At 45.7% G+C, this 26,333-nt stretch overlaps 1 protein-coding gene across 2 annotated transcripts in view; it reads right to left on the bottom strand.

The window, feature by feature from the left end:
- Nucleotides 1–26,333, bottom strand: part of CADPS (calcium dependent secretion activator) — a 204,904-nt gene that overhangs the window by 119,614 nt on the left and 58,957 nt on the right. For both annotated transcript variants that reach the window (XM_050979535.1, XM_050979536.1), the window contains exons 4-6: nucleotides 15,528–15,608; nucleotides 11,085–11,321; nucleotides 8,726–8,847 (exon numbers count right to left, since the gene is read on the bottom strand). In XM_050979535.1, the coding sequence (XP_050835492.1) occupies nucleotides 8,726–8,847; nucleotides 11,085–11,321; nucleotides 15,528–15,608 (440 nt within the window). The remainder of the gene's footprint in view (nucleotides 1–8,725; nucleotides 8,848–11,084; nucleotides 11,322–15,527; nucleotides 15,609–26,333) is intronic.

Below are 26,333 nucleotides of genomic sequence, written 5' to 3'. Positions count from 1 at the left end.
TTCCAACCTCCAACACTTCATGGTCTGTCCTTTTCTGTTTCCACAGCTCTGAGACACAATGTATGTGTCACACACGCAGGCACCATCTTGCTTAACATCATGCAGACAGCAGTACCAGACCATCTCTCCCTCCAGGAGCTGCAACTCCCACATCCTCAAACTGGCTACGGCAGCACTGCACCGCCGGCTGAGAGAGAAATATGTCTGGGAAAGATCACATCTGTGCCCGAGTGTGCAAGGCACAGAAGGATGAGGGTAAAGCTGACAGAGACTGCAGCAAAGCAAAGCCTGCAAAGGTCTGCTCTTGATCTGCTTGTGGCTCACACACAATCCCCATGGATCCCGTTCCAGTGCCAGCACGGGGCACTGCAGCCAAGAGGAGCTGCTGAGGCCAACAGCACAGCTTTAGGAACCCAAAAAGGGATGATCTTTGCTATGCAGAAAATACAGCTTGATTTGTGCTTCCTGAGAATGACTGATACACTGGGGAAGTGTCATGAGGAAGGAAGAAGGGATGGGAGGTGGATGTAAAATCACATAATAGCTATTTATGGCCACGAGATGGCATTCCTGCCCCAGAGATGTCCCTCCACCACGCCTGCACCCAGCCCAGGACCACACACCCCTCCCAGACTGCTGCACCCCAGGCTGGAATCTGCTGCAGAAATCCCTCAGCTGGTTTGGATGCAAAATTGTGGCAGTGCTATTCACCACAATCTATGAAGGTATTAACAGGGAAAATAAAAAAAAAAAAAGAAAAAAAAAGTTGCATGATTACTTTCCATGATTTAAACGATGACTGCTTTTCAAATGCCCTGTGCTCTTGCTCAATACTATCACAATTAGAGGAGAAAAACTCAGTACGGGGAAATGGAAGTGAAAGCCCAACACTGTTTTACTGGGAGGTCTGAGCTGAAAGAAAAATTGCTTTTACAAGGGCTGCCTACTGTATGTACTCCATCAGTGTAAATGCTCTGGATACAGCATGAGTTTACAGCTTCATTCATTAAATGCCTGTGTTCATTTACTGTCTGTGGCTGTGACCACTTCTTGAATAGGGTGACTTCAATGCCACACACATGCTAATCAAAGTTTGCTTTGGCCAAAGATGCTCCACCAACCCAGCCACAGAGCTGTTCACTTCACAGAATGACCAAATATGATTAATCTCTTCTATCTGATCTTGTCACCCTGAAAGAAAATACAACTGCAGAGGAATGCCATTGGTTAAGGCTGGGTCATGATTTTGGACTTAATAAGGCCATACCCTGCCAAATTTACAGAAACTTAGTATCTCACAGACACAGATCATGGAGGAGACAGAAATCTTCTGCCTAAAAATACAGGTTACTGGTTTGTGCCAACACAGTCTAGACCCTCCTTTATAAAACTTAGTAGAGAGCAGTGAAATATTTCCTAAATGCAAACAGCAGAAAACAGAAGGTACTGAGAGAGACCAACCTGATTTTTATTTATGCCTCAATATATGTTATATTCTTATAGGGGCTTGCCAACTCCCCCTGCTATCACAGAATGGGACAGGCAGCCTTCCAAAACAAGCTAAAAGGAGGAACAAGAAGTGTGAGACCATCTCTTGTTGTGCCAACCCTCCCATTTTTTCTGTCCTGTATTTTTCTAACCCAGGATCCAGGACAGGAAGCTCAAATCTAGCCAGACACCTGGGTTTGCCTTGCCCAACTTCTGACCACAAGTAGCAAAGATCACACTAGCATCTCCTGGGTCAGTGGGGATGAGCCAACAATTCCAGCAGGTGATGCTCACCCAGCCGTCTGCAAGCTCCTCTCTCCATGAGCAGCCTTCTCCACATAGTGACAACAGTAGGTTGCTCCCTTTAAGTGCTTTTATCCTTAGCTCTGTGGCTTGCTGGGAGATGCAGCACATTCACAAAGCCAGTACACTCCACCTTCATTTCACAGAAAGGACACCTAAAGTCTTGAAAATTCACTATCAAGGTTGGTCTTCTCATTTCATCACACCAGAGCTCTGTCCAGACAGGAGCAGGCACAGCACCAATTCTTTAAAGCATCTTTTATCTCCCTACTCGTTGCAGCAACAGCAGCACCCTCATTAAATAATAATGTGCACTACTTGTACACAGCACTTAATAAATAAACCAACAACTGGGCCCTTTCACATGCCACATCCCCTGCCTTTCCCCTGGCAAATGATGTGCTGAACTTACACTAAGACAAGGCTTTTTTTTTTTTTTTTTTAGAACACCACCTACAAGCAATAAACACCATGAGTGAATGTACCCAGGCCTTGCATTCTGCAGTCCTCCTCTTAATGAAGCACTATTTCAGATCACGGAGTCTCAGTCTCATTTCAATGTCCTTTTGGTTTTTCCTATCCCCATCTTAAGGCTGCAAGCACAGGAGTGATGAAGCAGACGGGTGTCGATGAAAATTGCCTTGGGCATCATCACACCTTCTGGAATACTTAAATTTGAATGTATGTGCTATCACAGGAATACATAATTCCCAAGTGCATAGGAACACTCAAGAAATTAGACAGCTGGCGAGAAAAGCAAGACATTCATCTGTGAAAGAGAAGGTGCATGAGCTCAACCCTTACTAGACACCAGAGAATCCATGTGAAAGCAATGCTATGTGTGCTCTGAAAGTCAGGGAAAACACAGTCAGAGCTTGCACTTACTTGATACTGGAAGAAACCAAGTACAAGGGGTAAATGTAAAGAAACATTATTCTTCAACACAGCTTCTAGCATGGTACAGGAGAGCAGGGACTGAACATGACACCTTTGGGAACAGGGCCCCACCTGGGATCACCATCCACAGCCCCAGCAGAGTATTCCATGGCAGTCCAGGAGGCTCCTCCACAGCAGGGTGGCTGTCTGGGTGACACGGGAAGGGAATCCCCAAAGGATCTTGCTTTTATTCTGGAGAAAAACTCACCTGCTTTGTCTAAAGTAGAATTTTTGTCCCACAGTGGCTGAGCTGGGTAAGAACCAATTCTGCAGAACAGCTATGAGGGAGCATCAGAAAAGGTTCTGAATTCCTAATTAAAAAGGGCAGTAAATCACTTGCACAAAAACCTCTCATAATAGATCACATACTTGCACTCGGGTAATAACTTTTTATTGCAGTTTTTGCTGTGCTTAATGACTTGTCCACAGCCTCCACTTTCAGAAATGGGAACATCACAGCATAAATCTCAGGAGCATTATGGAAATATTGTCACACAAAAGGGGACTTGAAGAGCAGGTGAAACCAAGCTAACAGCAGAACCCTTCAGGTGCAAAGTCATGCACAGACAGTCTCATCAGAAAACTGTCTCCTAGGCATGCTAAATAGCTGCAAATGAAGAAAACTTGTGCCAGGGATTTGGACCCCACTTTGCACTCTCCAGCCTCAGCCACAGGGGCTAAGACCAACTGCCCTGAAGTTCCTGTCCCTGTCATTTTCACCTCTTAGCCCAGCAGCATCGTGGGCTCAGGGCATCTGCACCCTGCTCACTGAGACCAAAGCTGAAGGCCTCTCCTGGAAGACATTTCCCCCACAGATGCCTTGGGGCAGACTGACCCTCTGCTCAGAGCCTCAGCCCAGGAACAAGGACTGTACCCCACAAACAGTGGTGTCTGATGTTTGCTGTACTCAGTCACCTGCTTTAACACATTCCAAAGGCTCCTAAGGAGAGAGAGAGATTTCCTAAGGAGAAACCCTGCAAACATCTGCACAGCTGTGAAATGAAGTAATGTGACTGGAAAAGCAATCCAATCAGTGTGGGTAATTAAGACAGCTTATATTTAATGCTGAAGCCAATTAGAAGAGTGAGGAGGAGAAAAAAAAAAAGCAAGAAAAAGCAGCTATTTCCTAAAATTTCCTTTTGCTTTGTCTTTTACCCAGCATTGTGAATTTTGCTTACACAGGGCTTAGCTAAGCTTAAATATGAATGTCTACTTAAAACTGTGTAGCCACACAGGACCTGTTCCTGAGCTTTGCCAGGTCTGGAAGAGACCTACCAGACCTGGCAACAACAGCTGTACTGAGGGATGCACTCCAAGAATTAAACTCTACTCTCATATCAACATAAACCCCTTTAGTTTAGCAGAGTCAGATTAATTATATGGAATATGGAATATTTGAAATTTATGCATCTGGGAAGGACTTTTCTCATTTTACCACAGGGGAGTGTTCCCAGCATCTCCCAAGAAACTGCAGCAGCAAAACACTGACTGCAGCAGAACACTCCCATCACAGACAGCCCTCTCTGTGCAAAGCCACTGGGCATCACTTCAAACTCCGTGGCCTGAGGCAGGGGATTCCTGAATGAAAAGACCAGATTTTCCCCTTCTGCAGACAGAGAAAGCATCCCTGCTTGCCAGCCTCCTTTCCCAGAGGGCTTCTCCCTTTGCTGCTCAGTGCCCATCTCCCAGAAGGAGAAGGTGACTAAACAGCACTGAAGAAGGATGCTGTGCAGGTCCTGTCCCTCTTCATGGTCAGACAGAGGGCTCTGATGGATGGAGCACACCAATTTGAAACAAAAACTCTCGCTGAGTGATAAGCTTGGAGACTTGGTGCAGGGATCTGAACAAGGGCAGCCTGTCAGAGCAGAGAGAAGCAGCAGAGCTGTCAGAGCACCTTGAAACACATCAGGGAGCAGCATCAGAGCCAGTACAAAGATAAAACCAGACACCCCTGGCTCCTAGGGAGGTGGCTAAGGGAAAGGAGATGGGAGAGGTTTAGAAGTTTACCAAAGACATTACTTTATCAAGAGTGAATTTCTGGAAAGGGCACAAGGCTCAAGGCCTTGGTCATGACAAATGTAAGACGTGGCATCAAGTCAGATGAGAGCCATTGATTGTCCTTTCTCCAGCACTGCCCTACAGCACACACTGAAGAAAACTGCATGGAAAAAAAATCCCAAGCAATGAAAAGTGGAATTTCCTCCTCCAGAAAACAACCAGCTCCATCCTCACCTCTCACTCTCTGAGCTACTGTACCTTGCACTAGGACTGAAGAGACTGCTCTGCAAGGGGGAGATAACCTCAAAATGAGCACTGCCACAAGCACAGGTCACTGTTTAAATATATCCAGCAGTTTCTCTGGAGACTTTAGGACAGGGGGATTGTGGCTGGATCTTTTGTGCTATTCCCAAACTCCTTGACAATCCTGCACCCAGGCTGCACAAACAGCAGCACTACTGACACAGCTCCTGGAAGAGCAGTTTGGAGACGTGCAGAGGACAGACCACAGGCCAGTACACAGGGAAGGGGGGAGAGGTACAAACCCCACAAACATCTGCAAGAACACAGTTCCAGCATGAAAAGCAGTAAGATCCTTCTCACACTGGGATTTGAGATATCTTTTAGAGGCATCTGCATGTTAGGGAATAATACACAAAAGCTTTTTCTCACACAACTTATTAAAAGCACTACAAATAAAACACTGCAAGCCTGATCTGAAATGACCCTTGTTATTTCAGGTCTGGCTTTCTCTAGAACTGTGCCATCCCCTGCATCTGTGCTGAGGCAGATAATCCTCACATGAAGGGATTGGGCTTAAATTGTCAGGAATCCAACATCAATCTTGAGAAGAAATAGAAGGCCAGTATTTACTGTTGTCCCAAAACCCACACTCCTTGCACACAACTCATGGCTGGGTACTGGGTACTGAGGGCTGCTAACCCTGCTGCTGCCCTGCCTCTCTCAAGATCTGCAAATGGGATTCAAGCTCCAAAGTCACGAAGATGCTTTCTTCTCAAAAACTGCCAGTTTTGCACCAGAAAGGTGAAAGAAGAATCTTGTACAGACCCAGATCAGTGCTTTTGGAAATCTTTCCCTGGCTGGTGAACTGCCTTTTGTCATTAGAGATGTGGAAGCTAGGCTGGAACCCCTGGCATGGCACTGAGCTGAAAAGCAGCCAGCAGTGTGCTGTGATTGGGTGCTCTAGCTGAGGGCTGGCATTTGAAGGACACATGAGGTGAAAGTGAACAACCCCACGAGTTAGGTGAAAAGATGTCCTACAAGTTTGAGTGGCCCCTAACACTCTCCACCCCAGGACAAGGGGCTGTCATAGAAAAGTGAAGTCTTCTAGTGAATCTTATTGCTCAAATATAATTTTTCTCCCCTGATGCTTATGAGAAATTTAGCCTTCTGTAGCCTTCGAGCCTCCAGACAATGGCAAAGCTGAATTTCAAACAATTTCAAGGCTGGCAGTTAAGAAATGCTGCCTGTTTCCAGACCTGCATTCACTGCATATTCTGAGCATAGGTGCTTAACCCACACTTTTTGAGCCTCTGAGACATAAAACTCCTGGGATGTACAGAGGTAACTTGCTTTGGTGTTTACAGTTTCATAGTGCTGAGGCTCACAATCCCCAGGTGTTCCTCACCCCCAGGCCAGGCAGCATCCCTGCCAAAGCACACAAATCCTGGGATGCTGGGCAGTGAGCAGTCCCTCACGCCTTCACTGAGCTGCTTCCTTTCTCTAGGGGAGGTTTGCTTATTACAAAAAGCACAGAAGCAAGCACAGTGTGAATGACCTCAGTGAGACTGATGTCAGCATCTAAACTAACACCTCCAAAGGCTGTTTTGCATTGCCATAAATCCTTTGTTTCTAAGGCAGCACAGCTCAAAAATGCACTAAAACATTCTCTGAGCTGTTTCTATCACTGTCCTCATCCCCAGAGCACCTGAGGGCCTTCAAGTCTTGTATTAAGCAAGATGACAAACATGTCACATCTGATTCATTCTTTCTTTCCTTCTCAAGAGAACTTAGGTACAGTAAATTGCTTTCACAGAGCTTTGGTTTCCTGTATCTCTGCTGCTGTGCCAGGGAGGGGAGGCAAGGTGAAAGAAACACCTGTAAAGCAGAGAGGAAAGGAGGACAAGCTTTTTGTGATGGCCTCTGGTTTCTGTGAAGATTATTCTAGAGCCTCAGCTTGGCTGGTCTTTGGTTCTGGAAAGAAAAGGTCTTAGGACCCTCTTGGAATTCAACTATCAAATCTACTCCCCATCTAAGCCACTTCCATAAGTATGAGCCCAAGTTCTGGAGCAATCCAGAAGTCTTGAAGCCTGGCTCACACCTCTACAGGAATCCAGTGTAGAGAGAGGATGAGTGTGATGGACTTGCATGACTTTTATCACACCACAGCACTCAGTATTGGCTGCATTTTCTTGAGGGCTGATGGCTTCATGCCCAGACACTGTACATTTAATTATAATAAAAAGACCAACTCAATTAAAGAGTTCACCCCTGCAGGTCTTATTTTCAAAGCAATTCTCATAAAAATAGTCCTGCATCTTGCAGTAAGAAGACCTGTGCATGGAAGGGCAGATCCTGTGAGCAAAGGTGGGATGAACAGACCAATCTAAACAAGTACATGCAACCCAGGAGAAATGTGCTTTTTCAGTATGAATAGTAGCAATTTCCCCTAAATAGAGTCCAACTTTCTCCACTGAAAAAATAAGAATACCTAAAATAGTGACAATTGTAAGTTCTCATGGAAATTTTGCTCTAAGCTCAGCTCTCTTCCTTCCTTCTCTAAAGCAGATTTCAAAGCATTTTGAAAAGTCAGCCAGGCTGCAGCACTTTCCCTGATTGGGAATATTGTTTTTGAACAGCTTACTGCAGATTCCTGCTGCTCTGGTGCAGCACAGGGCATGAGGCACCAGCAATTTCTGTGCCTCTGTGAGAGGACAGTGACAGAGGGAAGGCAGCCTGTCCTGGTCTCTGCACTGTCCTGCCTGCACCCAGTGCTCCTGAGCTGCTTGCAGTGCTTGTGCTCTGCATGTCCTGCAGCCAGGTGGGTCTGGATTTCCTTCCACGAGCTTGGGAAGCTCCTGGTAAAACACCTCTGAGGACTGGCCACGGGGAATGGGATAGGAGGACAATACCAAATGCTCCCTACTCCTGAAGGAGGCTTCACACCACCTCAGCAATTCTCCACTGTCAGGAAGCACAGTAAGAATTTAATTTAAGTGTGAAATCTCTACAGTCATCCAGAGAAACACTGCCTCAAATCCAGAGTGTTTCAAGTTAACTTATCCCACAAACTGGAAAGAGAATGAGCCATTCATCATTTTCTCCTTCCAGATAACAAAGCCCAATCACTACTGGTAGGTATTTAACAACATCCAGGTAAGACAAAACAAAGCCAAATATGGGGGCAAAAGTGAAGATTTGGGGATGAGGTCACAGAGGACAGAACAAGACTCTGCCCTTGAATGGGACTGGGCCAGAGAGGTCTCAGATAAAGCTTTCACTGAGTAATTTGAAGCTTTTCCCAGATCCTCTCTTCCACCTCTGTCTGCCAGACTGTGTCCCTGCCAGCTGTTCTCTCTCTCATAGGACTGCCAAAATCCTGACAGTGAGGACAAGATAATGTACCTATACCTGATGGCACCAGTTCAGATGGACACTCAGGCAAGTACTTATCTAAGCACATGCTTAACTCCATCCCTATTTAGTAAAGCAGTTATGTGTAGGCACAAATTTATCTCTCTATGGCTACAAGAGACATAAGCCTCTCATTAACACTTCATTCCCCTCGGGCAGGGCTTATGTGCCACTTTTAGCTGCAGGACAACACTCTGCATGTGTGGAAGGCCATGCTTCTCCTCTGCCTCTGAGAGTTCCCTCTGCCCTCACCATGCAGGAGCCAGAGCTATCTGCAGTGACTCAGCAGTGCAGAGACAGGGCAGAGCAGTGTGGTGGGGAGACCAAAGAGCAGAGCAAGGCTTACGTTGGCTTCGAGGCTTCAGCCTGGTCTGTCTGCAGCTTCTCCCCCCCTTCCACCTCCATGGTGCAGTACACGATGCGGTTGGGGGCCAGCGACTTCAGCCCCTGCACCTCCATGATGACAACCTGCAGGCAGAGGAGGAGAAATGTTTGTTAGAGGAGCAGCCTCCTTCAGACCATGGGGTCAGCCAGTGCTGGGGTCCTCCACGTGCTGCTGGATGTTCACAGGGGCAGGAGGCAGGGATGGTGGCACTGCCCAGGCTGACAGGGGACTGTGGCAGCCAGCCAGGTCTGTATGGAGACCAGGATTCCCTCTGATTGCCCATGGGCTCTCTGAAACCCTTGGGTGTCCAGGGCTGTACCAAACTGCAGGAGATGGGCTTCACAGACATGGTCCTGCCTCATCTAGAAATGCCTTAATATGTGAAATCCAGGGAAAAAAAAAACCCACACAACTACTCAGCTTGTGCCAAAAGCATATTTTCAATAATAATTTCCATTATATTAATATTAATAGAAAATGCTTTGGGCTTGACATTTGAAGATCATCTGGTCCAGTCCCCATGCTGAGGCATGGACATCTTTCAGTAGGTCAGGTTGCTCAGAGCCCCATCCAACCTGATCTTCAAAAACTCCGAGGATGAAACACCTATATCCCAGTTGTTCCCTGTCCCTACCACCCTCATCAAAACCATTTTCTTTCTTATACCCAATTTAGATCTACCCTCTTCCAGTTTAAAACTGCTGCCCCCTGTCCACTCTATAGCTCTGTTAAAAAAAAAAACAAAAAACTTCCTTCATCTTGCTTATAGAAAATCTTCCTAATTAAGAAATCACCACCTAAGTTTCTTGTAGGTAATTAATTTTTTCCCTTTTTTTTAAAGGTGATTAATCCCATTAACCACACACCTTAAACATTTCTACAAGAATCACTGTGGGAGTTTCTGTTCATGTTCTATTACAGCTATTTATGTAGTATATGCACAGGGGTTTAAAATTCCTCTCTCCTCAGGTCTTCTGATCTGTCTGGAGCTGAGGAGCCTGTCCCTGGCACACAGAGCTCCACAAAGCCTCTGATGAGTGAACATTTTTGGTAAAAGCTTTCTTGCAGCAGGAGTTTTGTGCACTGAGCAGTGCCCAGACCTGCCAGCTCCTGAAGTCAGTGCTTCACTGGGCTCTGACTTCGCACCAGATGGGGTTCAGCTGGAGCAGAGCATTTGTGACACCCTGCTGTAAGGGTGGCCCTTCACACACAGCTGTACACACAGCTTCTGCAACAGGGGGCTACTGGCTTTGTGACAGTGCCCTGCTCCTCCACATGGGCATGCTTGGAAGTCAGCTTTACTTGATGGTGCTCTTGAAGGCACCATCTCTGGGTTCACAGCCCTGGTTTTAAATAGGACTGAACTGAATACTATAAAGATGGTTTCAGACACTTAATGAGTTGAACTCTGAGACTGGCAACCAGGGTTGTTAAGTTTTGCATTAGCATGATATGTATAACAAGAGACCCTCTTGGAAGAGAAATAAACAGGAAACTACACACAACCAAAATTTTCTGATTTTTGTGCATCCTACATTTTTGACTCCATCCTGGTAGTTGTTTTGACAATGTAACATAAACCCACTCATTGACAGACAACAACAATTCTGTAGGGGTGAGCTGATGACTCCTTGAAGTAAATATGCCCACAAATAGGCCACAAATGTGTTTGAACAAAACAACTGAGTTGGCTGCAAACAGCTACTGAGCAACACTGTTCCAGGACTCAGGCAGCAGCAGCACCCTGCCTTCCCCTGGGCTGCACAGGGAAACTGTTTAAGAGAGCACTGAGCAGAAAGTCAGCATGCAGCAGAGAGCAAAGAGCAACCCAGCACAGCATAGTGTATCCACACAAACTGCAAACCAATCTATTTGGTGAATTCAAACCCCAGGAATTTTTCACAATTCTTCAAAGAGGAAGTAATTCTTGCAGGGAAATGCAGCAACCCTCTAGCTGGCAATAGTTACAGATGCTGATATTTATAGTGTTGGATTATGGTAATGGTTTTGGGGACAATACAGGCTCAGGGTTACTGGGCTACACTCAGTAACAAACTGCATGAAGAGATCAGGTAATGATGCAGATTTCTGAGCCATCTGATATACATCATCACAAAATGCCAGACAGTGCACATCACACAGATTGTTCCATCAAAGTGCTGAGACACCAGAAAGGACAGTGTTTTATCACAGGCAAAGCTTCCAGTAAATAGAGAGTGATTTCTACTCACCTCTCTCCACTTAACCTAAGTTTGAACTGAGCAGAAGTTGGCTGCTGTGCTTTTACTCCCATGCACACTGTTGTGTGCATGTAGCTTACCTCCAGGGAGAATGACAACACGACGTCTGACTTGGAAAGCTGGTTCTCATTTTCCTCTCCCATGTCAATTATTGAGGTGTTGTGGCTACGTTTCAGCTTCTGCAGCTTGAACTCAGAGCCTCCTTTAGACACAGGCATGCTCTCCAAGTTTGCCATCAGGAGATTGACAGATGACTTCAGCTCCTCAATGTACATGTTCTCCATTTCTTTGGACACAAACTTGGGAAACTTGCGCTCCTTGGATTTGGAAACAAACACAACAGAATGAATGTTTGTGACAAACAGCCACTTGTTGCAGTGGGAGAATCCCCCAAGAGCATCTGCAGAGGTTTGTGAGCAGGGAGCTCCTACAAACCAGATGACAAATTACAGTTTCCCCCTGAGTAATGTAGAAACATTATTGCTAGTTTCTCACAGAATTACCACTTGGTACTTGTCCAACTTTCCTGTATCTTGCACACACTTGCATTTCACTGCCTTTTCTATCTGCAAATAGGCTTTTTCCTATGGATGGCATTTTCCTCAATTACAAACACTCCAGGCCAGACCTCAACTGAATTTTGTGACCAACAGCAACTCACTAAGGATTCAGAGGATGCTGACAGTAACAAATTTGTTTTCCAGTCTCCCAGTTGTGCCAGCTCTTTTTAAAACACTTCTGAGCAGTTGCTTCATCCAGTTTCTAGTTGTGAAAGGAGCCCAAAGAGAGAAAACCAGCCATGTGTAGGCAGGAATGTTTGGTCCTAACTGGAAGAAGAAGTAAAACATCCTTTCCACTACTTGCCAAGGCCAGAGCCTCCCCCCAAGAAGACAACTTTTCCCTGTGAGACTTTCCAGTGCTGCTTGCTGTCAACAGAAAATTTAAACTCTAAAACCAAGGGTAACAGTGAGAGCAAAATATGATGTTCCCCAATTCATATTCTCAGCTTTGAACTGCATCTTCTGACAACTCCTCCCATGGCCTGAATCTGCTCAGGATTCAAATGTCTCTCAGTGGGTTACAAGCACTGAGCAAGGTGTAAGACAGCGAGGCAGCATCTGCAGCCAGGGAACACAAAGCTGATGTGCAAACAATCTTGGTGGCAATTCACAACATTGTAAAAAGCCATTTGTAAAATGTATGCTGGAAAAGAAAATAAGGTCATGTTTCTTTTAGAAGACTGTCATCAGGCTGCTGAAAGAGTTCTCCTCTGCACTAGTTTTTGCATCAGTCTTTAAGATCATACCCACTACGAGCAGAGCTCACAGCAGCACTCACACCAAGCAGCTGAAGTACGGCCATCTGTTTCCAGCCTCTATCTTGGGAAGTAATTTCCTCATGTAAATTAGACCTACAGTAAAATAAACCACCTAATCAGCCTCCTGTATTGGCTGTGCATTATATAAGTTGCAATTCACCCCCAGGAAAAAAAAAAAACCAAACAACTGTTTCTACATTTTGAGAACTACTGCTGCAGCAATGATGTTCAGACATTATTGCTTTTTTACCCTGCTGTTATCCATCTCTCCAGGGACTGCAATTTTGACACCGCCCTCACAAACCTCTTCAGCAGTGCAGCAAGGACCGAGACATTTCACTGTGTGCCACCAGCAACTTCTTGTATTAGGACTAAAAAGTCTGAAGTGATGCATAACAGTTTAACTGGGACTATTTAACTGATGTTGGAAATGCAGAGATGCAGATGTGGTCTCAAGTCACCCGTCAGACTGGAGATAAATTTGGGGGAAGTCTGGAGTAAGAAACTATCAAGAGATGCAGACAACAGCAAGAAAGGGCATTAGTCACCTCTCCATGTACTGGGAGCAGAGAGAGGATCAGGAACAGGCAGAGGCACAAGCATGGAGATAGGCAGAGTTAGGATGCTGAGGAATGACCTGTCCAGCAGGCTGGAGCAGAGTGAGCAGCCCCAGACAGACATATCACTCCAGTGTCACCACCACGTCCCATTTAGTTGCTCCTACACGTGCTCCTCCTTGCCCTTGAGGCCAGGTGACTGGGAGGGGGAAAAGGCACCACAGGACAGCAGAGCACTTGCCACTGCAGAGAAAAATATACGTCTGCCTTGGCATCACTAAGCTCTCAGCTGTAATGCTGCTCTATTTAGCTGCTGGAAAAGTACAACACACAGACTGAAAAGCCTGTCCAGATTCAGCTTTAAAACATCTGCTTGCCACAGAGTGTGATCCTCAAGCTGCCTGGCTCCAAGGCTGGGCTGATGTGCTTTGATGGAGTTGAGCTCAGTGGGGGACCTTACCTAGCACTGCCCTAGTGCTGCACTGAGCTGCACTCTCCTGGGCACAGAGGAAGGCAAAAAGACCCAGAGCTGTGTCCTGGCATGCAGAGGCAGGAAAGCTGGCACAACAGTGACTTGTTCAAGGTCACACAACAGCTCAGATGAAGCCTTGCAGAGCCACTGGTCCCATAAGACTCCACAGCCTTTGCTGCCTCTGAAGTGCAAATGTCCTAGCGTGAATTTCTTAATTTAACAACGAGGTATTAATTTGCCTCGAGCATGGAATCTCCAAGACTGACACCTCAGTGCTGGTTTCACAAGCACTGTAAGCCTCCCTGTGCAGCTAATCTGTATTAAAAGCTGCAAATTGGAGATAAAAATGGAAATGCTATCCTTTCACTGAGATGAATTGTGAACCTGCCCTCTGTTACAGGGAAAGCAGCCTTGCCCAGAAAGGAGGCTACAGAAGAAGATTCAAAAGGTCATTTGGATGCCTCCAAAATATGGATTCATGGATCTGAAAGAACAAGGTTTCTCGCAGGCAGATGCTGGCGGGACCTGACATTCTGAAGAGAAAATCTGCTGCAGTACCATGATGGAGATTAAATATCCCTGGCTGCCACCTGAAACCCAGGCAAGTTCCTTTTACTCTAAACCACCCTCCAAGCTGCACTGTTGTATTTTGAAGGTTGAATTCTGCACAGAACTATGTCAAATTATGTTGAGGAGTTTCCCCCTGACTCTCTCTTGGATGGCCAGCAGTGTCATGGCTTGTTTTCAGCATTCTTGGGGGAAGAAAGGAAATGGCAAATTCTCATTTGCAAAAAATAATTCATGATGCTGCAGCTTCTGCTGGCTGCTACTGAATCATGCATATTGTTGTTCAACATACCATAAAGAGAAAATGAAATAACAAAACCAGGCAATCTTTTTCTCAGGGCCTGGCTACCTATCTCAGAGCCAGAGCAGCCGTGCTCAGTGCAGAGGCTTACATTTCACTGCAAATAAATACTGTAGGTTTTCTTGACAAGAATGAAGTGGCAAAGGGCCAAATGCTGAACAAAAGAGCTCCAGTGAGTTTGCTGTTTTGCTGCACCATTGATTGGTCATGTGGTCCTTGGCCATCTCCCTAATTTTATCAGTGAAGAGGGGAAAACCAGAGCCTATGTCCCCAAAGACGAAACAGCAGCAGATGTTTAAAGAGGTGTGAGTGACAAGGAGCTGTGCAGGCTCCACCAGCACCATTTTTAATGCCTGACTATAAATCAATGTGCTCTGCTTTTCACATCCAGGCATATCAGTGTGGTTGCAAACAGGTCTGATATTACCTATCCTATAAAAAATCCCAATTTGGGCCCAGCTCAGCGCTGGGAGGACTGTTGCTGAAAGGCAGGCCCCTAAACTGAGCTTGTCTCTGTGATTAGATTTTTTTTTTTTTGCCTTGTAGTAATGGTTTCTTGATTATCAAGAACAGCCAGATAGATCATTCCAAATGACTTCAGCCCCATTAGGGCTTTATCAGTGACTCAGAGCATCTGATTAGAGGCAAGGATAAAACCTGGCCATACTGATGTCAACAGGATCCTCTCCATCATCTATGGTCCATTGGAGGCCACTGTGTGGGGGTGTGATTTTTTTCCTAGGGAGATGGCTCCTTACAGAAGGGTCTCTAGGGAGATTAGCTGACTGCTTGGTTATCAAAGCTGTCTGGAGGTCTCGTGCCTACTGCTCCAAACAGCAGCAATGTCTGCAGGGGGCAGTGATGGCCTGACTGCTCTCATGCACAGTGTGAATTTCTTTGGGACTATACATCTGAAGGACCTTTATTGAGGCAGCATTTACCTACAGGCAGGAAATTGTGGCTCCTATCAGCCCAGCAAAAAACAAAAATCCCACTAGGATGATTCCTGGCTCCTTTTATACACGTGATTATCCACCTTATTGTCTAGCATAGAAATGTGACACCTCTGAGGATTCATAAGGAGTTTTTCAGGAACCTAAACTGTCCCAGCTCATCAGGACATTCCAAGAAATGCACTTCAGAACAGCTTCATCTTGTTTGTTTGCAGCTAAAAATCTGATCGCTTTTAACTGGTAATTATTGTGAGAAGAAACTTGTAAGAGAATGACAGGACCTGGGGGCAGCATCAAACTCCTTGTGTACTCCTAAATAAAGAGGTTATTAATAACAGTAGACTTTTGTTTTTACCTTGGCAATTTGTTCTGCCATTTGGAGACGTCCATCTAGCTCACGTCTGATCTGTGCTGCTTGTTCATCAGGGTTGTCCAGCTGTAGAAAAACAAAAGGCAAATCAAGGTGAAAAATTAGCAATGCAACACCTTTAGGAGCAATTCAGTTCTTCAGGCTGACCGCCTGTGCTACACTGATGATAGAGTGAGTGGTGAGGGCCCACATTCTGGAACAGAAGCCCCCAAAAAGGACAAACACAATGTTCACCAATCTAAGGCAGTTTCTGATGCCTGCCCTGCTGCCTCCTGGGGCTGAGCATCCTCACCCGGAGGAGGTCTGGTGCAGTGCAGTCTGGAAAGTTACAGCTACAGTGATGACAAAAGTTCTGATTCTCAGCCTGATGAAGGATGAGCTCATCTGTTGGTGCTCACTGGATCAGATGGAACACCATGTTGCCCCTGACCCATCGCTCTCCACGGCATCTCCTCATCTCTCTGCCTGTGCATCCCTTGCCTCCCCTCTGCCACATACGCTGCCTCACTCTCTGGTTTTCCAGAGAGCCAACAATTACTATGGCTAAGACTGATGGAAAGTATATTTTTGATTAGCTTTTGAAAGCCTTTGTATGGATTTAATTCAGGAAAACTGCAAAGTGTCCTGACTGTGATCCAAATCCATTGAAGCTTCAATGGTTTCATTCACACCAGCTGCACAACATAACCTGCTGGTGTGGTTCATCTTTATATTCCTGATCCCAGCACCAGTACAGAGCCATGGATTACCAGCACCTTTCAGGATCAGCTGCCCCTGTTAGTTTCTCCATGAAAAAATGTACCACACAACTATCCTGCACCTCTGGAAGCACCTCTTGGAGCTGCTTCATTAAGGGTAGGAAATGTACAGACCAAGATTTCCATTTCTTTGCAATTCTGAAAGAGGGAGCATTATTTGAATTCTATCTGAGCTAAAGTAATTGAGGTTAATCACACACTACCCAAAATAACTTAGGAGCTAAATTTAGAAATTGAGGATGCTGCTCTGGAGGAGGGTTGATTTTGCAGTATGATAATGAGCCAACAAACTGCCTCACGCTTTCTGCACTATCTTGATTGTGCAGATGTTTTCCAGTGATGCTACAGGTGTCCAGGAAAGATCTGACTGCAGAAGATTATTTTTGTTAGGAGCCAACAAGCAGCCTAGGCAGTCTCTGTGGCTGTGGTTAGGTTAGGCTGAGAGGGTAAGGTATTGCTTTCCAGGGCTGTGCTACCCAAGACTAAGTAGTGATGCCAAGACGAGTAATCTGGTACTTAAAAGAAACAAAAAATCTTTCCAGGCTGTATTTTCAATGATTCTGCATGATAGCTCATGATAAAAACTGATCTTTGGGAAAGTAATCCTAGTCTGTAGTAGCCAAAATAACATTTTCTTCTTGCTGTCTACAGAATGGTACTAATGAAATAGCCCCTGCTTGTCCTCCTGGCACCTTCCAGCAGATCTCTTGTGACTAAGGGCAGCAGCCTAACAGCTCAGCCACCATCTCCTGCTATGCCTGGGAAGGACTCCTGTGCCTGGGAAAGCCTCCTGATGCCATCAGAGTAAGGAGAGTACATTTTAGACAGCCATAACACTATACAGAGCCATTAAGAGAGCAATGCTGGTACCCATAAAATATACTTTGCCTGTGAAATAAGGAAAGGTGCAAACGTGAGGCATACCATCTAAGCAAGACCAAGTAAGGCAACATAGACCTTAATATCATTAAAACTCAATTTCTTAACTAGAGAATCAGCTATTTATTATCTGCCACATGCATGCCCACTTTATATTCAAGTACTTGACAGCCAAATACATAAATGATTTAAGAAGTCAAAGAGAAAATGAATTAGTTTCGTTCTGCATTATGACTATGTTATGTGTGTGCTGCAAATAAAGCAAAGATATAAATCATAAGGTTGCCCCAGTCAATTAAATGTGAAAAGCATTATAGCTTTCAGTCTATACATGATTTGTCATATGCACTGGGCTTTTCTTCAGCAGCATGCCACAAATACATGATTTACATAATTCGTAATTCTCAACTGATCATTACCCAACTGCCTGCTGGTAAATTAGATGTTTTCATACATCTACCCACAACCACATTAGTTCTCTCTGCCTGCCCTGCAGAGATCATCTACATTCGTGTAACAGTTGCTAAAGCAAAAGAATAAAAATTAAAAACTATGTGTAGAATGGGTTTTAAGTGGAACCCAAAACTGACCAGCACTGCAGCCAGCCTATCACTGCAGGCATTGCAGGGCAGATCTCTACTCAAAAACCTGGTGAGGGTTCTATTGCAAGAAAAAGACCTTGCAAGAAGACAAGTTTTTTATATATAACTCTTAATAAGGAATAATCTTTAGTGGGCACTAGTAAGTAAGAGAAATGGGTTTAAAACATTCCTCATGAGAGTCTGACAGTTTTGATTGCCACTAAGAACCAGTTGCTGGCCTGCAGAAGCAATCCTTTGCTTCCATCCCCCGAAACAAACTCACTGACAGAATTTCTTTCCTGTTATCCTAAGAGGATGGGAGATAATCCCTCTACATCTTTGAAAGGCAGAAGCAGACACAAAACAACCAGTTTAGTTAGTCTGTAAGATCTTCAACAAGATGCACAGGCACCTACCAAACCCATATCTGAAGTGTTTCTTGCATCAGAGATCACCCACACGTTGCCCAGCCTGAGCCTTATAGTTTTTAAAGCCAAGAGCCCAGGCCCACTCCTACTTATACCAGGAAATGCCAAAGGCAGTGCCAGGAAATGAAGGATGTTAGGGGATTTTAAACCCCCCTGCTTTTGGAGACCAAGTGTTTTATTTGAAGTGTTTATATTGAAAACTCCAGCTTTGGTCTATCACAGCTTAAAGCCAAACCGTTCACCATTGCTGTCACGGCTCCAAAAGAGCCACTGGAGCAGCCCAGGCTGCCTTCCTCTTTCCTGCTTTGTTGTGCACAAAGCACTTTGGTTCAGATTCACACCTCAGATCCACCCACCTGCCTGGGGACTGAGCAGGGCACAGCTCTCTTGCCATCAACAACAGCGAGAGGGCTGCAGATGGAACGAACCCCCCCAGCCTGGGGACAATGCTGGTGGCACAGGTGACATGCTGGCCACAGCCCTTGGCTGGTTGGCAAGAGCACAGTGGATCTGGCTGTTCCACCAAACTTGGATTGATGGGGCACAGTCCCAGCAGACACAGGGAGTGACACACAGCACAGGAGCTAAACCCATGCTCTGAGCTCAGCTCTCCTGGGACTAACATTGTAAACTACAAGGGTTTATAATGAAATAACATTGTTGGGAACTAAGAGGGTTTGTAATGACAGGATGCAACATACAGATACAACCTCCAATGCCTGGCACTTCCATGGATATGACAGATATCATTGGTGTAACTTCCATCAGCACCAGCAGAAACCACTGGGACCATTGAACAGTTTAATCCCTCCCTGCCAGCCACTGCTAATGCTGACTGCAGCTTCCCAGCAAAGGCAGCAGATGTCATAACATCCCTGTTCCTGAGGAGCACCTGAGGCCTGTCCCAGGGCATGTCCCCTCCTGTGTGAAAGGTTACAATGTGGGGGTGGATCCAGTGGCCCTCCCATGACACATGCTCCTGCAGAAGACCAGCCAATTGCACCATCATTCTGGAAACACACTTTTTAAATGCTCAGGCAGCACAAATGCTGAGCTGCGGCACCTGCTATCTGCTGCACTGGGAGCAGAAACACACCTGGCTTTTATTCTTCTGGAAAGGAAAGCATTTAGTCCAGGTCTTTATGAAATCCTCAGCTATTGCCTGTGCTGGTTTTCCTCCCCAGCAGAATTGGCACCCAGGAATAGGTGATCAGGTGGGCTGCTGCTGAGCAGGGATTGTCCTGGCTGGGGGCACTCTCAGTGATCCCAAACATTAATTTCCTCTATCCCCATATCCAGTACATCACCATGCAGCTGGGGGCTCTGAAAATGCCACTTTTTGAATTATTTTCCATGGCTGGAGGATTAAGACAAAAGCCATGACCCTCTCATGTTCTTTCTAAGCCTGGCTTAATTTCTCCCAAAATAATTAGTGCAGCCAAATGCATATGCTGTGTATGATTATAGGTGCCAAATGCCTCAAAGAGAAAGTTTCAGGACACTCATCCTTTAACATGCCAGGAGCTCTGTAGCTCAGCAAATGGTTGATTAAGTATTTCAAAGCAAACGTGCTCATGGTGAAGGCTGAACAAGATCACAATATGGGTGACAATTTTGCAGCTTTGATGTAGGGCTTTAGGAGAGATCTTTGTCTCATAAAAGGTGGTTTCATTTTGTGATGCACAGTGTGAGAAAACACTGAAAAATTCATAAGCCACATCAATTAATAATGAATCTGTCAGTCCAGGAGTACTCACAACATGTGGCAACAGCATCATGGAGTGCTCCAGCTGAAAGAAACGTGGCCTCCAAAGTGACTCATGGCAGGGATGCCCTTGGTTTCTTACCACAAAGCTGCTGTTTTAGGAGATAGAGCACAATGAGGCAGGACACAGTGGCACCATGTGGCACACATATGCTCCATGTCAATGTCACAGACTGCTCTGCAGCATCCTTTCTCCACTAATGGTTCTCCACTAAGGCTGCCTGCCTTGGGATCTGAAACAGGAGCAGGGACACCTTGCCCATGTCAGGCACCTCCCTGCATCAGCAACCACAGCAGCATCTGCATAGCCCAGCTATGGATTCAACAACTCTCACTCCTGCAGTTCTAGAGAGGATTTTGAGAGACCTGAAGGGATCTGTAGAACTTCAGCCAGTCTTCTTCAGCCTTTAGGACTGCAGCAACATATGATCCCCCAACATTCCAGGGGACTGATCTCCTGCTGCCACTGCACAGCTGGGATGTGTAAGGCTACCTCTCCTGCAGCCAGTCAGAGCTCCCCAAATCAGTCTTTGAGGTTCAGTCACACAGAATCTTCCTAGTACAACAGAAAGTTTCTCTTAATTCAAGGAACTTGTGCCCATTACCTCACCAAAATTTTCTTTTTCACTCCTGTCAGCCCTAGCTCCTCACACAACCCCAGGGTTCCAGCACCCCAAAATGTGACAAACCACCTCCTCTGAGGAGGAGATTACCTTATTTTGCTCATGTGTAGGTAAAACAGGCTACACTGCAGGGATTCAGCCATTTCCATAATTCAGTAAGGGCTGCACAGCTGCTGTTTGCTGTGGATAGGTGCTGGCTCCTGCTATCCCAGCAAACTCCTAGGTTATCTAATGAATGACTTCTGCATGAGAGCACTCAGGGGGTCCTGGGAGGGTGATTTAAAATAATAGAAAGGACTTGGATAATTCAGTAAGGGCTGATGATTCTCTCTTAAAGAGAAATCTTATTTCATGCTTCACAAACTTTAGGGCTGCACTAGATTCCTTGGTGAAAACATTCCCTGGGATGTAGAGCAGCCTCTCCCCACCTCAGTGACAATCTCAGAGGGCTGCAATACATCTCTGTGCCTCAGCAGCCACCAGGGCTGTGCAGGCTCTCAGCCATTACATCTGCCTGTGGATGCTGGGACCACCCCTGCTCCACTAGGAGAAGTCAAAAGGTCCAGCCTTGGATCCACCATGGTCTGAGTGCTGTCTTAGACAGCTGTTTATGCCATGAACTGGGATGATCTTCCACCAGAGCATGGTACTCACTGCTCATCTGAGAGTGCTGATGGATCATCCAGCACGAGCTGGTGCCATGGCAAGGGCAGGCAGGTGCCAGGCATGGATGCTGTGCAGGAAAAGATGATATCTCTCCATGCCCTATCAGTTCCCAACCTGCCTACCACCACAGCTCTCCACAGCTCGGCAAGGCTGCACCGTGGGGCTGAGGAAAGCTGAGACAAGCAAAGCCAGCATGCATCTTTCCAGCAGGTTGTGCAAAGATACTTCCAGATTTATGTGCAATGATAAATCAAGGTAAATGAGAAACCAGATTCAGCAAAACAGGAAGGGGAAGAAAAAAGTGCTGCCTGCCATTGCAAACATTTTGCAAGCTGTTAAGAAAAGGGATGGCAGAGCACATCCACTCGGAAGGAACGCCCTTTCCATCTGTGGCCAGAGAACTTTTGAACCCTGCAAATCCCTCAGCAAGATCATCCGTGCAAGGTGTACGACACTGAAAGGGATTGAAAACTAAAGCTGTCCAGAGGCTCTGACCTCTGAGCATGCCTTAATACCATCTTCTTATGGCATTGCATAAGGATGCTTGGAGGCGTGGGGGCAGCATACACGGAGCTATAGCACCATGAAAGAAACTGGAGCACTGGCTGGTCAATGCTGCCTGAGGTACATTTAACTTGTCTGTGTTTGCTTATCATATGCTGAATTTCACATCAGTTAATGCAAAAAGAATCACTTGAATTTCCTAAATATGGCAATAAACTACTATTGAGATCCAAACAAGTTTTACAGCTAGAATCAGCTGTAATTAATTCATCCCAATCCATCATGGAAGAAGGATCTACATATCCTCAAATCCTCATCTTTGATTAAAAGCTTAATGGTAGACACATTTATCACTTAATTTAAAATGGGATTTGTCTTTTGGAGCTAAAGCAACTTGCATGAGGACCTAGCCCAGCAAAGCTGCAGTACCCTGACACTCAGCAGGATTAAATGTGACAGAATAGGATGTGGGAACATCTCCAGTGGTGTCTATGTAATAACTGTTTTTCTGCAGAAAGCTCTGAGTAAAAAACTGGCAAAGCAGAAACTGGCCATGAAACAGCAACGTTTTGGTTCTATTATATGCTAAATCAGCAGAAAAAAAGGGAGAGGGAATGTAAAGAGAAGTTTATGGCTCCCACTTTTCAAGGACTAGGATAGCAAAGATTGCAGTCCTGCTCATTACAGTTCATTTCTGTGTTTGTGAAGTTTAGATTTATCACAGCCAGAGATCTAAACAGACATCTAAAGAGACCAACCTCCTGAACAGGCTGATGTCTTTCACACTGATTTGATGCAGAAAACTTTCTCATGAGGTCAGGGAGAAAGCAGTCAGGAGATTTAAACCTCTAGGCAGCAAATTTCCAGCACATAAAGAGGTTGCTACGTGTTCTCAGTGGATGTCATCCTATGGTGGAGGTGGGAGCTGAAGCTGCTGGTCCCACCTGTGAGTAGGATCACACTTCTCCAGAAGTCTCTGTATAGGTCACCATCAGACCCCCTTCCTACAGCAACAGAGAACTGCAAGGGAACTGCCTTCCACTGCAGATGCAGCTATTTTAGTCCCTCTGACTTGCACCTAATATGCTGCTCACTAATTGGTATCAGCTTATCAAAATCCAAAGCAGAAACATCACATCTCTAAGTCCCTTTGATCAATACATAACAACAACTATAAATGATTAATGAGCAATCAGTATTGCTATGCTAAATTACTATATTATGCTAATTAAAAGGTCAATTCCTTGATTTTCTTAGAGCAGTGCCCAAACATCTGTGCTCTGAGTCATTCAAAGGTTTTAGAGAAGTGTACCTCAGAGAGAATCTTCTGGTTTAGAACAAAAGCAGTATCAATCCTTAGCCATATCAATCCTATCTAATCTATCACTGCATTTCAGAAAAGCCACCTCTTTTTTTTAAATAATAGCATTTAACAATATGAAAAAAAATCTGAAAAAAGATATATGGATTGGAATCCTAGCTTCACTAATTGGGAACATTCACCACTTCTCTTACTACCTGATCCCCTTCAACAGGATCTACTCTGCCCCTGAAGAGCCAGTGGCACAAAATGGATGTCTGGCATCTCTGAGAAGGGCCATGTGGAGCTGAGAGCTGTCGTGTGGGATCTAACCTCACCTAATACCCTTGCGAGATGCTCTGGCACCTGCATTAAGGATCAAGGATGTGAGAAGAATTGAAGGAGACACAGAAAAGCAGCAAGAGGCATAGCTATGAAGAAACAAACACAGGGAGCAAAAATGTGATGCTTTGAAAAGCAGTGAGTCTGTAAGTTGAGAGGAGGGGGAATGCAGCACAAGGCACCAGGTGTGGGGAGAGCTTAGCAGGTGGGGCAAGTCCTCCCATGGGGTGCAGCATCCTTGTCCCCTTACTGGTGGGGACAGTCAGCCCAGCAAACCATCTAAACAATAGGGAAAATGCTGCTATTTGTCCATATAAAATGTATGATAAATAATTTCTGTGTACAGTCACTATAACAATTAGAGAATAAGATGTTTCAGCCTGGCAGCAGCAGCTCCTGCCACATGGCTGGACAGCCCAGCTCCCTCTGCACAGAGCATGGCACTGCTGCTCCCAGGCCTGCACTGCCTTTAATCACCTCAAGCCTTGGCCCTGCATGCAACCCTGCCTGGGAAGAGGTGGATGGGCAAACAGGGAAGAGCTTTTGGGGCCCTGGGGTTTGAAGACCCTAAAAATTCCTCCTAGTGTTAGACCCATTGCCTTCCAGATCTCATACTGATGTTCAGAGCAAGCTCTGAGAGCACAGCAACAATACACACATGTAGTGTCATGAGCTTCCAGTCTTCACCATGTTACCACACTGTAGACAACAAACATTTCCTTTTCTTCTTGTCAGGGAGCCAAATGAATCCTAAAAGGCTTTCCTGACCACACACACAGCACCAGCTACAGACCTCAATTTCTGACACATCAGCTGTGAAGGCAAGAAACTGCAGATAAGAGAGCATTGAGGCTTTGAGGACACTGCCAGACCCAGAGACCCAGAGCACAGCACAAAGAACAATTAGTTTTTTCCAGACCATGTATTGCATGTAATAGAAAATATTAACTCACATTCCAAGTATTTATGAAAAGTTCAGACATAATTAAACAATTTACAATTGAAAATTAGCAATCTAAAAATTCAGCCGTGTAAACAGAGAGCATTAAATATAACTGCAGTTAATATAAGCTGATTTAAGTACAGCTAATACAGCAGCAGCAGAAAAAGGCAGTCAATCACATCCCCTGTCATTAACAGCCTTCTCCATGTGAAATATTATTACCTGAAGCTTTCAAGCTGCTCTGCTGTCCCAGTGTGTCCAGGAGAGTTGTTTGCCTACAACCTGCTCCAGCTGGAGCAGAGGGATGAGGTGTCAATCTGTCCACCACCCCCTGGTGTCTGTCTGTCCGCCCTAGTCCCCCAGCCAAGGCTGCCCCTGCAGGTCCCACACCTGAGCCCCATGAGAATGCAGCAGTCAGGCAGCTGGGGAGCATTTTGGAGCAGTGTCTGCACCCCTGTGCTCCCAGGGGTTCACAGGGGCTGTGTGTGACAGCCTGGGGATGGGGGGACCTGGGCAGGAAAGAGAGCAGTGTTGTCCTGATGGCTGTGCACTGTGCTCATGACAGCACCACCAGCAGCTTTCCCCCAGTCCCACTCTGGGCTTCACCCACTGTCTCTCAATTATCTTTCCCTAGAGCTCAGCAGGGATAGAGCCTCCAGACAGAGCTTTTTCATCCCCAGTGGGTGGAGAGCTCTTTTTCACACTGCTTCACTAATTATTCTTTGTATTTAAAGCCAAGTAAAACATTAATTGCCCAACACATCCATCCCAACCCAGGCCTGTCTACCTCAGCCCTCAGCACATGCCAGGATACAACACAGCTGGAGAAGAGGGAGCAGCACCCACGACCCTTGAACCCCATGGGCAGCCTGAAGGAGAGGGCTGGGATGCCAGTGGAGATGGCACAGTCCTCTGCAGCAGACTTCCATGAACTAAAGATCATGGATTTAGGGATGAGACATGTGTTGGGTGGTGGGTCAGCCAGTGTAGCTGCACAGTGATTCTTCCAGACAGCTCCTCTGCCAGAAACACTGTCATCTCCTGCTTTCTGAGGAAATGTGGCTTATTTCGAACTACATTCAGCAAGGCTTGACCTCTTTCCTTTGAAATTGCTAACAGGGCATGAGGCTTTTGCTTAGAGAGTTAGGGAAAATCTACTGGACACTCAGAGTATGGCATTAGAGTCTCTGCTATTGTTGAAGTCCCTCGGTGCTTTCTGTGTGGCAGCATTCTGAGAAAATAAGGTGATAGCCTGCTCTCTGATCCCATTCCATCTGAGGCTACCCTCAATCTTCCCTTTAAGCTTTTGCCAAGGACAATGTCCTTTATATGCAGAAAAGACATGAAAGAGAGTAGTGCAAAATATACAGCTGGAATCCAGATGTGAGACAGAGCACAACCATGACTGCAGGTCTGCAGCACCAGTACCTGCTCAGGTCAGCCAGCTGCTGCAGTTCTTTTTAGAAATTAGGAAAAACATCCATAAAGAGATTAAAGAGAAAAGCCCCTCTTAAAACATTCTCATGGAATTCAGCTTTTTTTTTTTTTTTTGCATTCTGCTCTGCAACCTGGTAAAAATTGCACTGCTAGAACCACCCTCTTACTTCAAATGAAGGTACCACCAGATGTTACCAGCAATAAACCCATGGGAATAGACACATATGGAACCTACAGCTGAAACCTTTCCCCTCTCTTTCTTATAATTAATCAAGTATCATTGGAAATCAAGGGCAGCAGAGCAGTGCTCAGGGCACTAGAAAAAAATGATGCATGTGTGCAACCCATGAGGTCAGACTGCTGTCCCTGCTGCACACCCCCTGCATCCCCCTCTTTTTCCAGAGGTCTTATAGGGAAAAACAACAGGGAAAAGCAGGCTCTGACAGGGCTGATGGCCCAAATGCTGAGAAAACTGTTAAGACAGGTGGAAGAAAACGAGGGAGCTCTTGCTGGGAACCAGCAAAGCTGGGAAATGCTCTGGTACCTGCCTGTGCTGCTCAGCAGG

The sequence above is a fragment of the Serinus canaria genome, chromosome 12 (assembly GCF_022539315.1).
Source record: "Serinus canaria isolate serCan28SL12 chromosome 12, serCan2020, whole genome shotgun sequence".
Lineage (NCBI taxonomy): Eukaryota > Metazoa > Chordata > Aves > Passeriformes > Fringillidae > Serinus > Serinus canaria.
The sequence above is the reverse complement of the archived record's forward strand: the minus strand, read 5'-3'. Positions and strand labels throughout refer to the sequence as shown.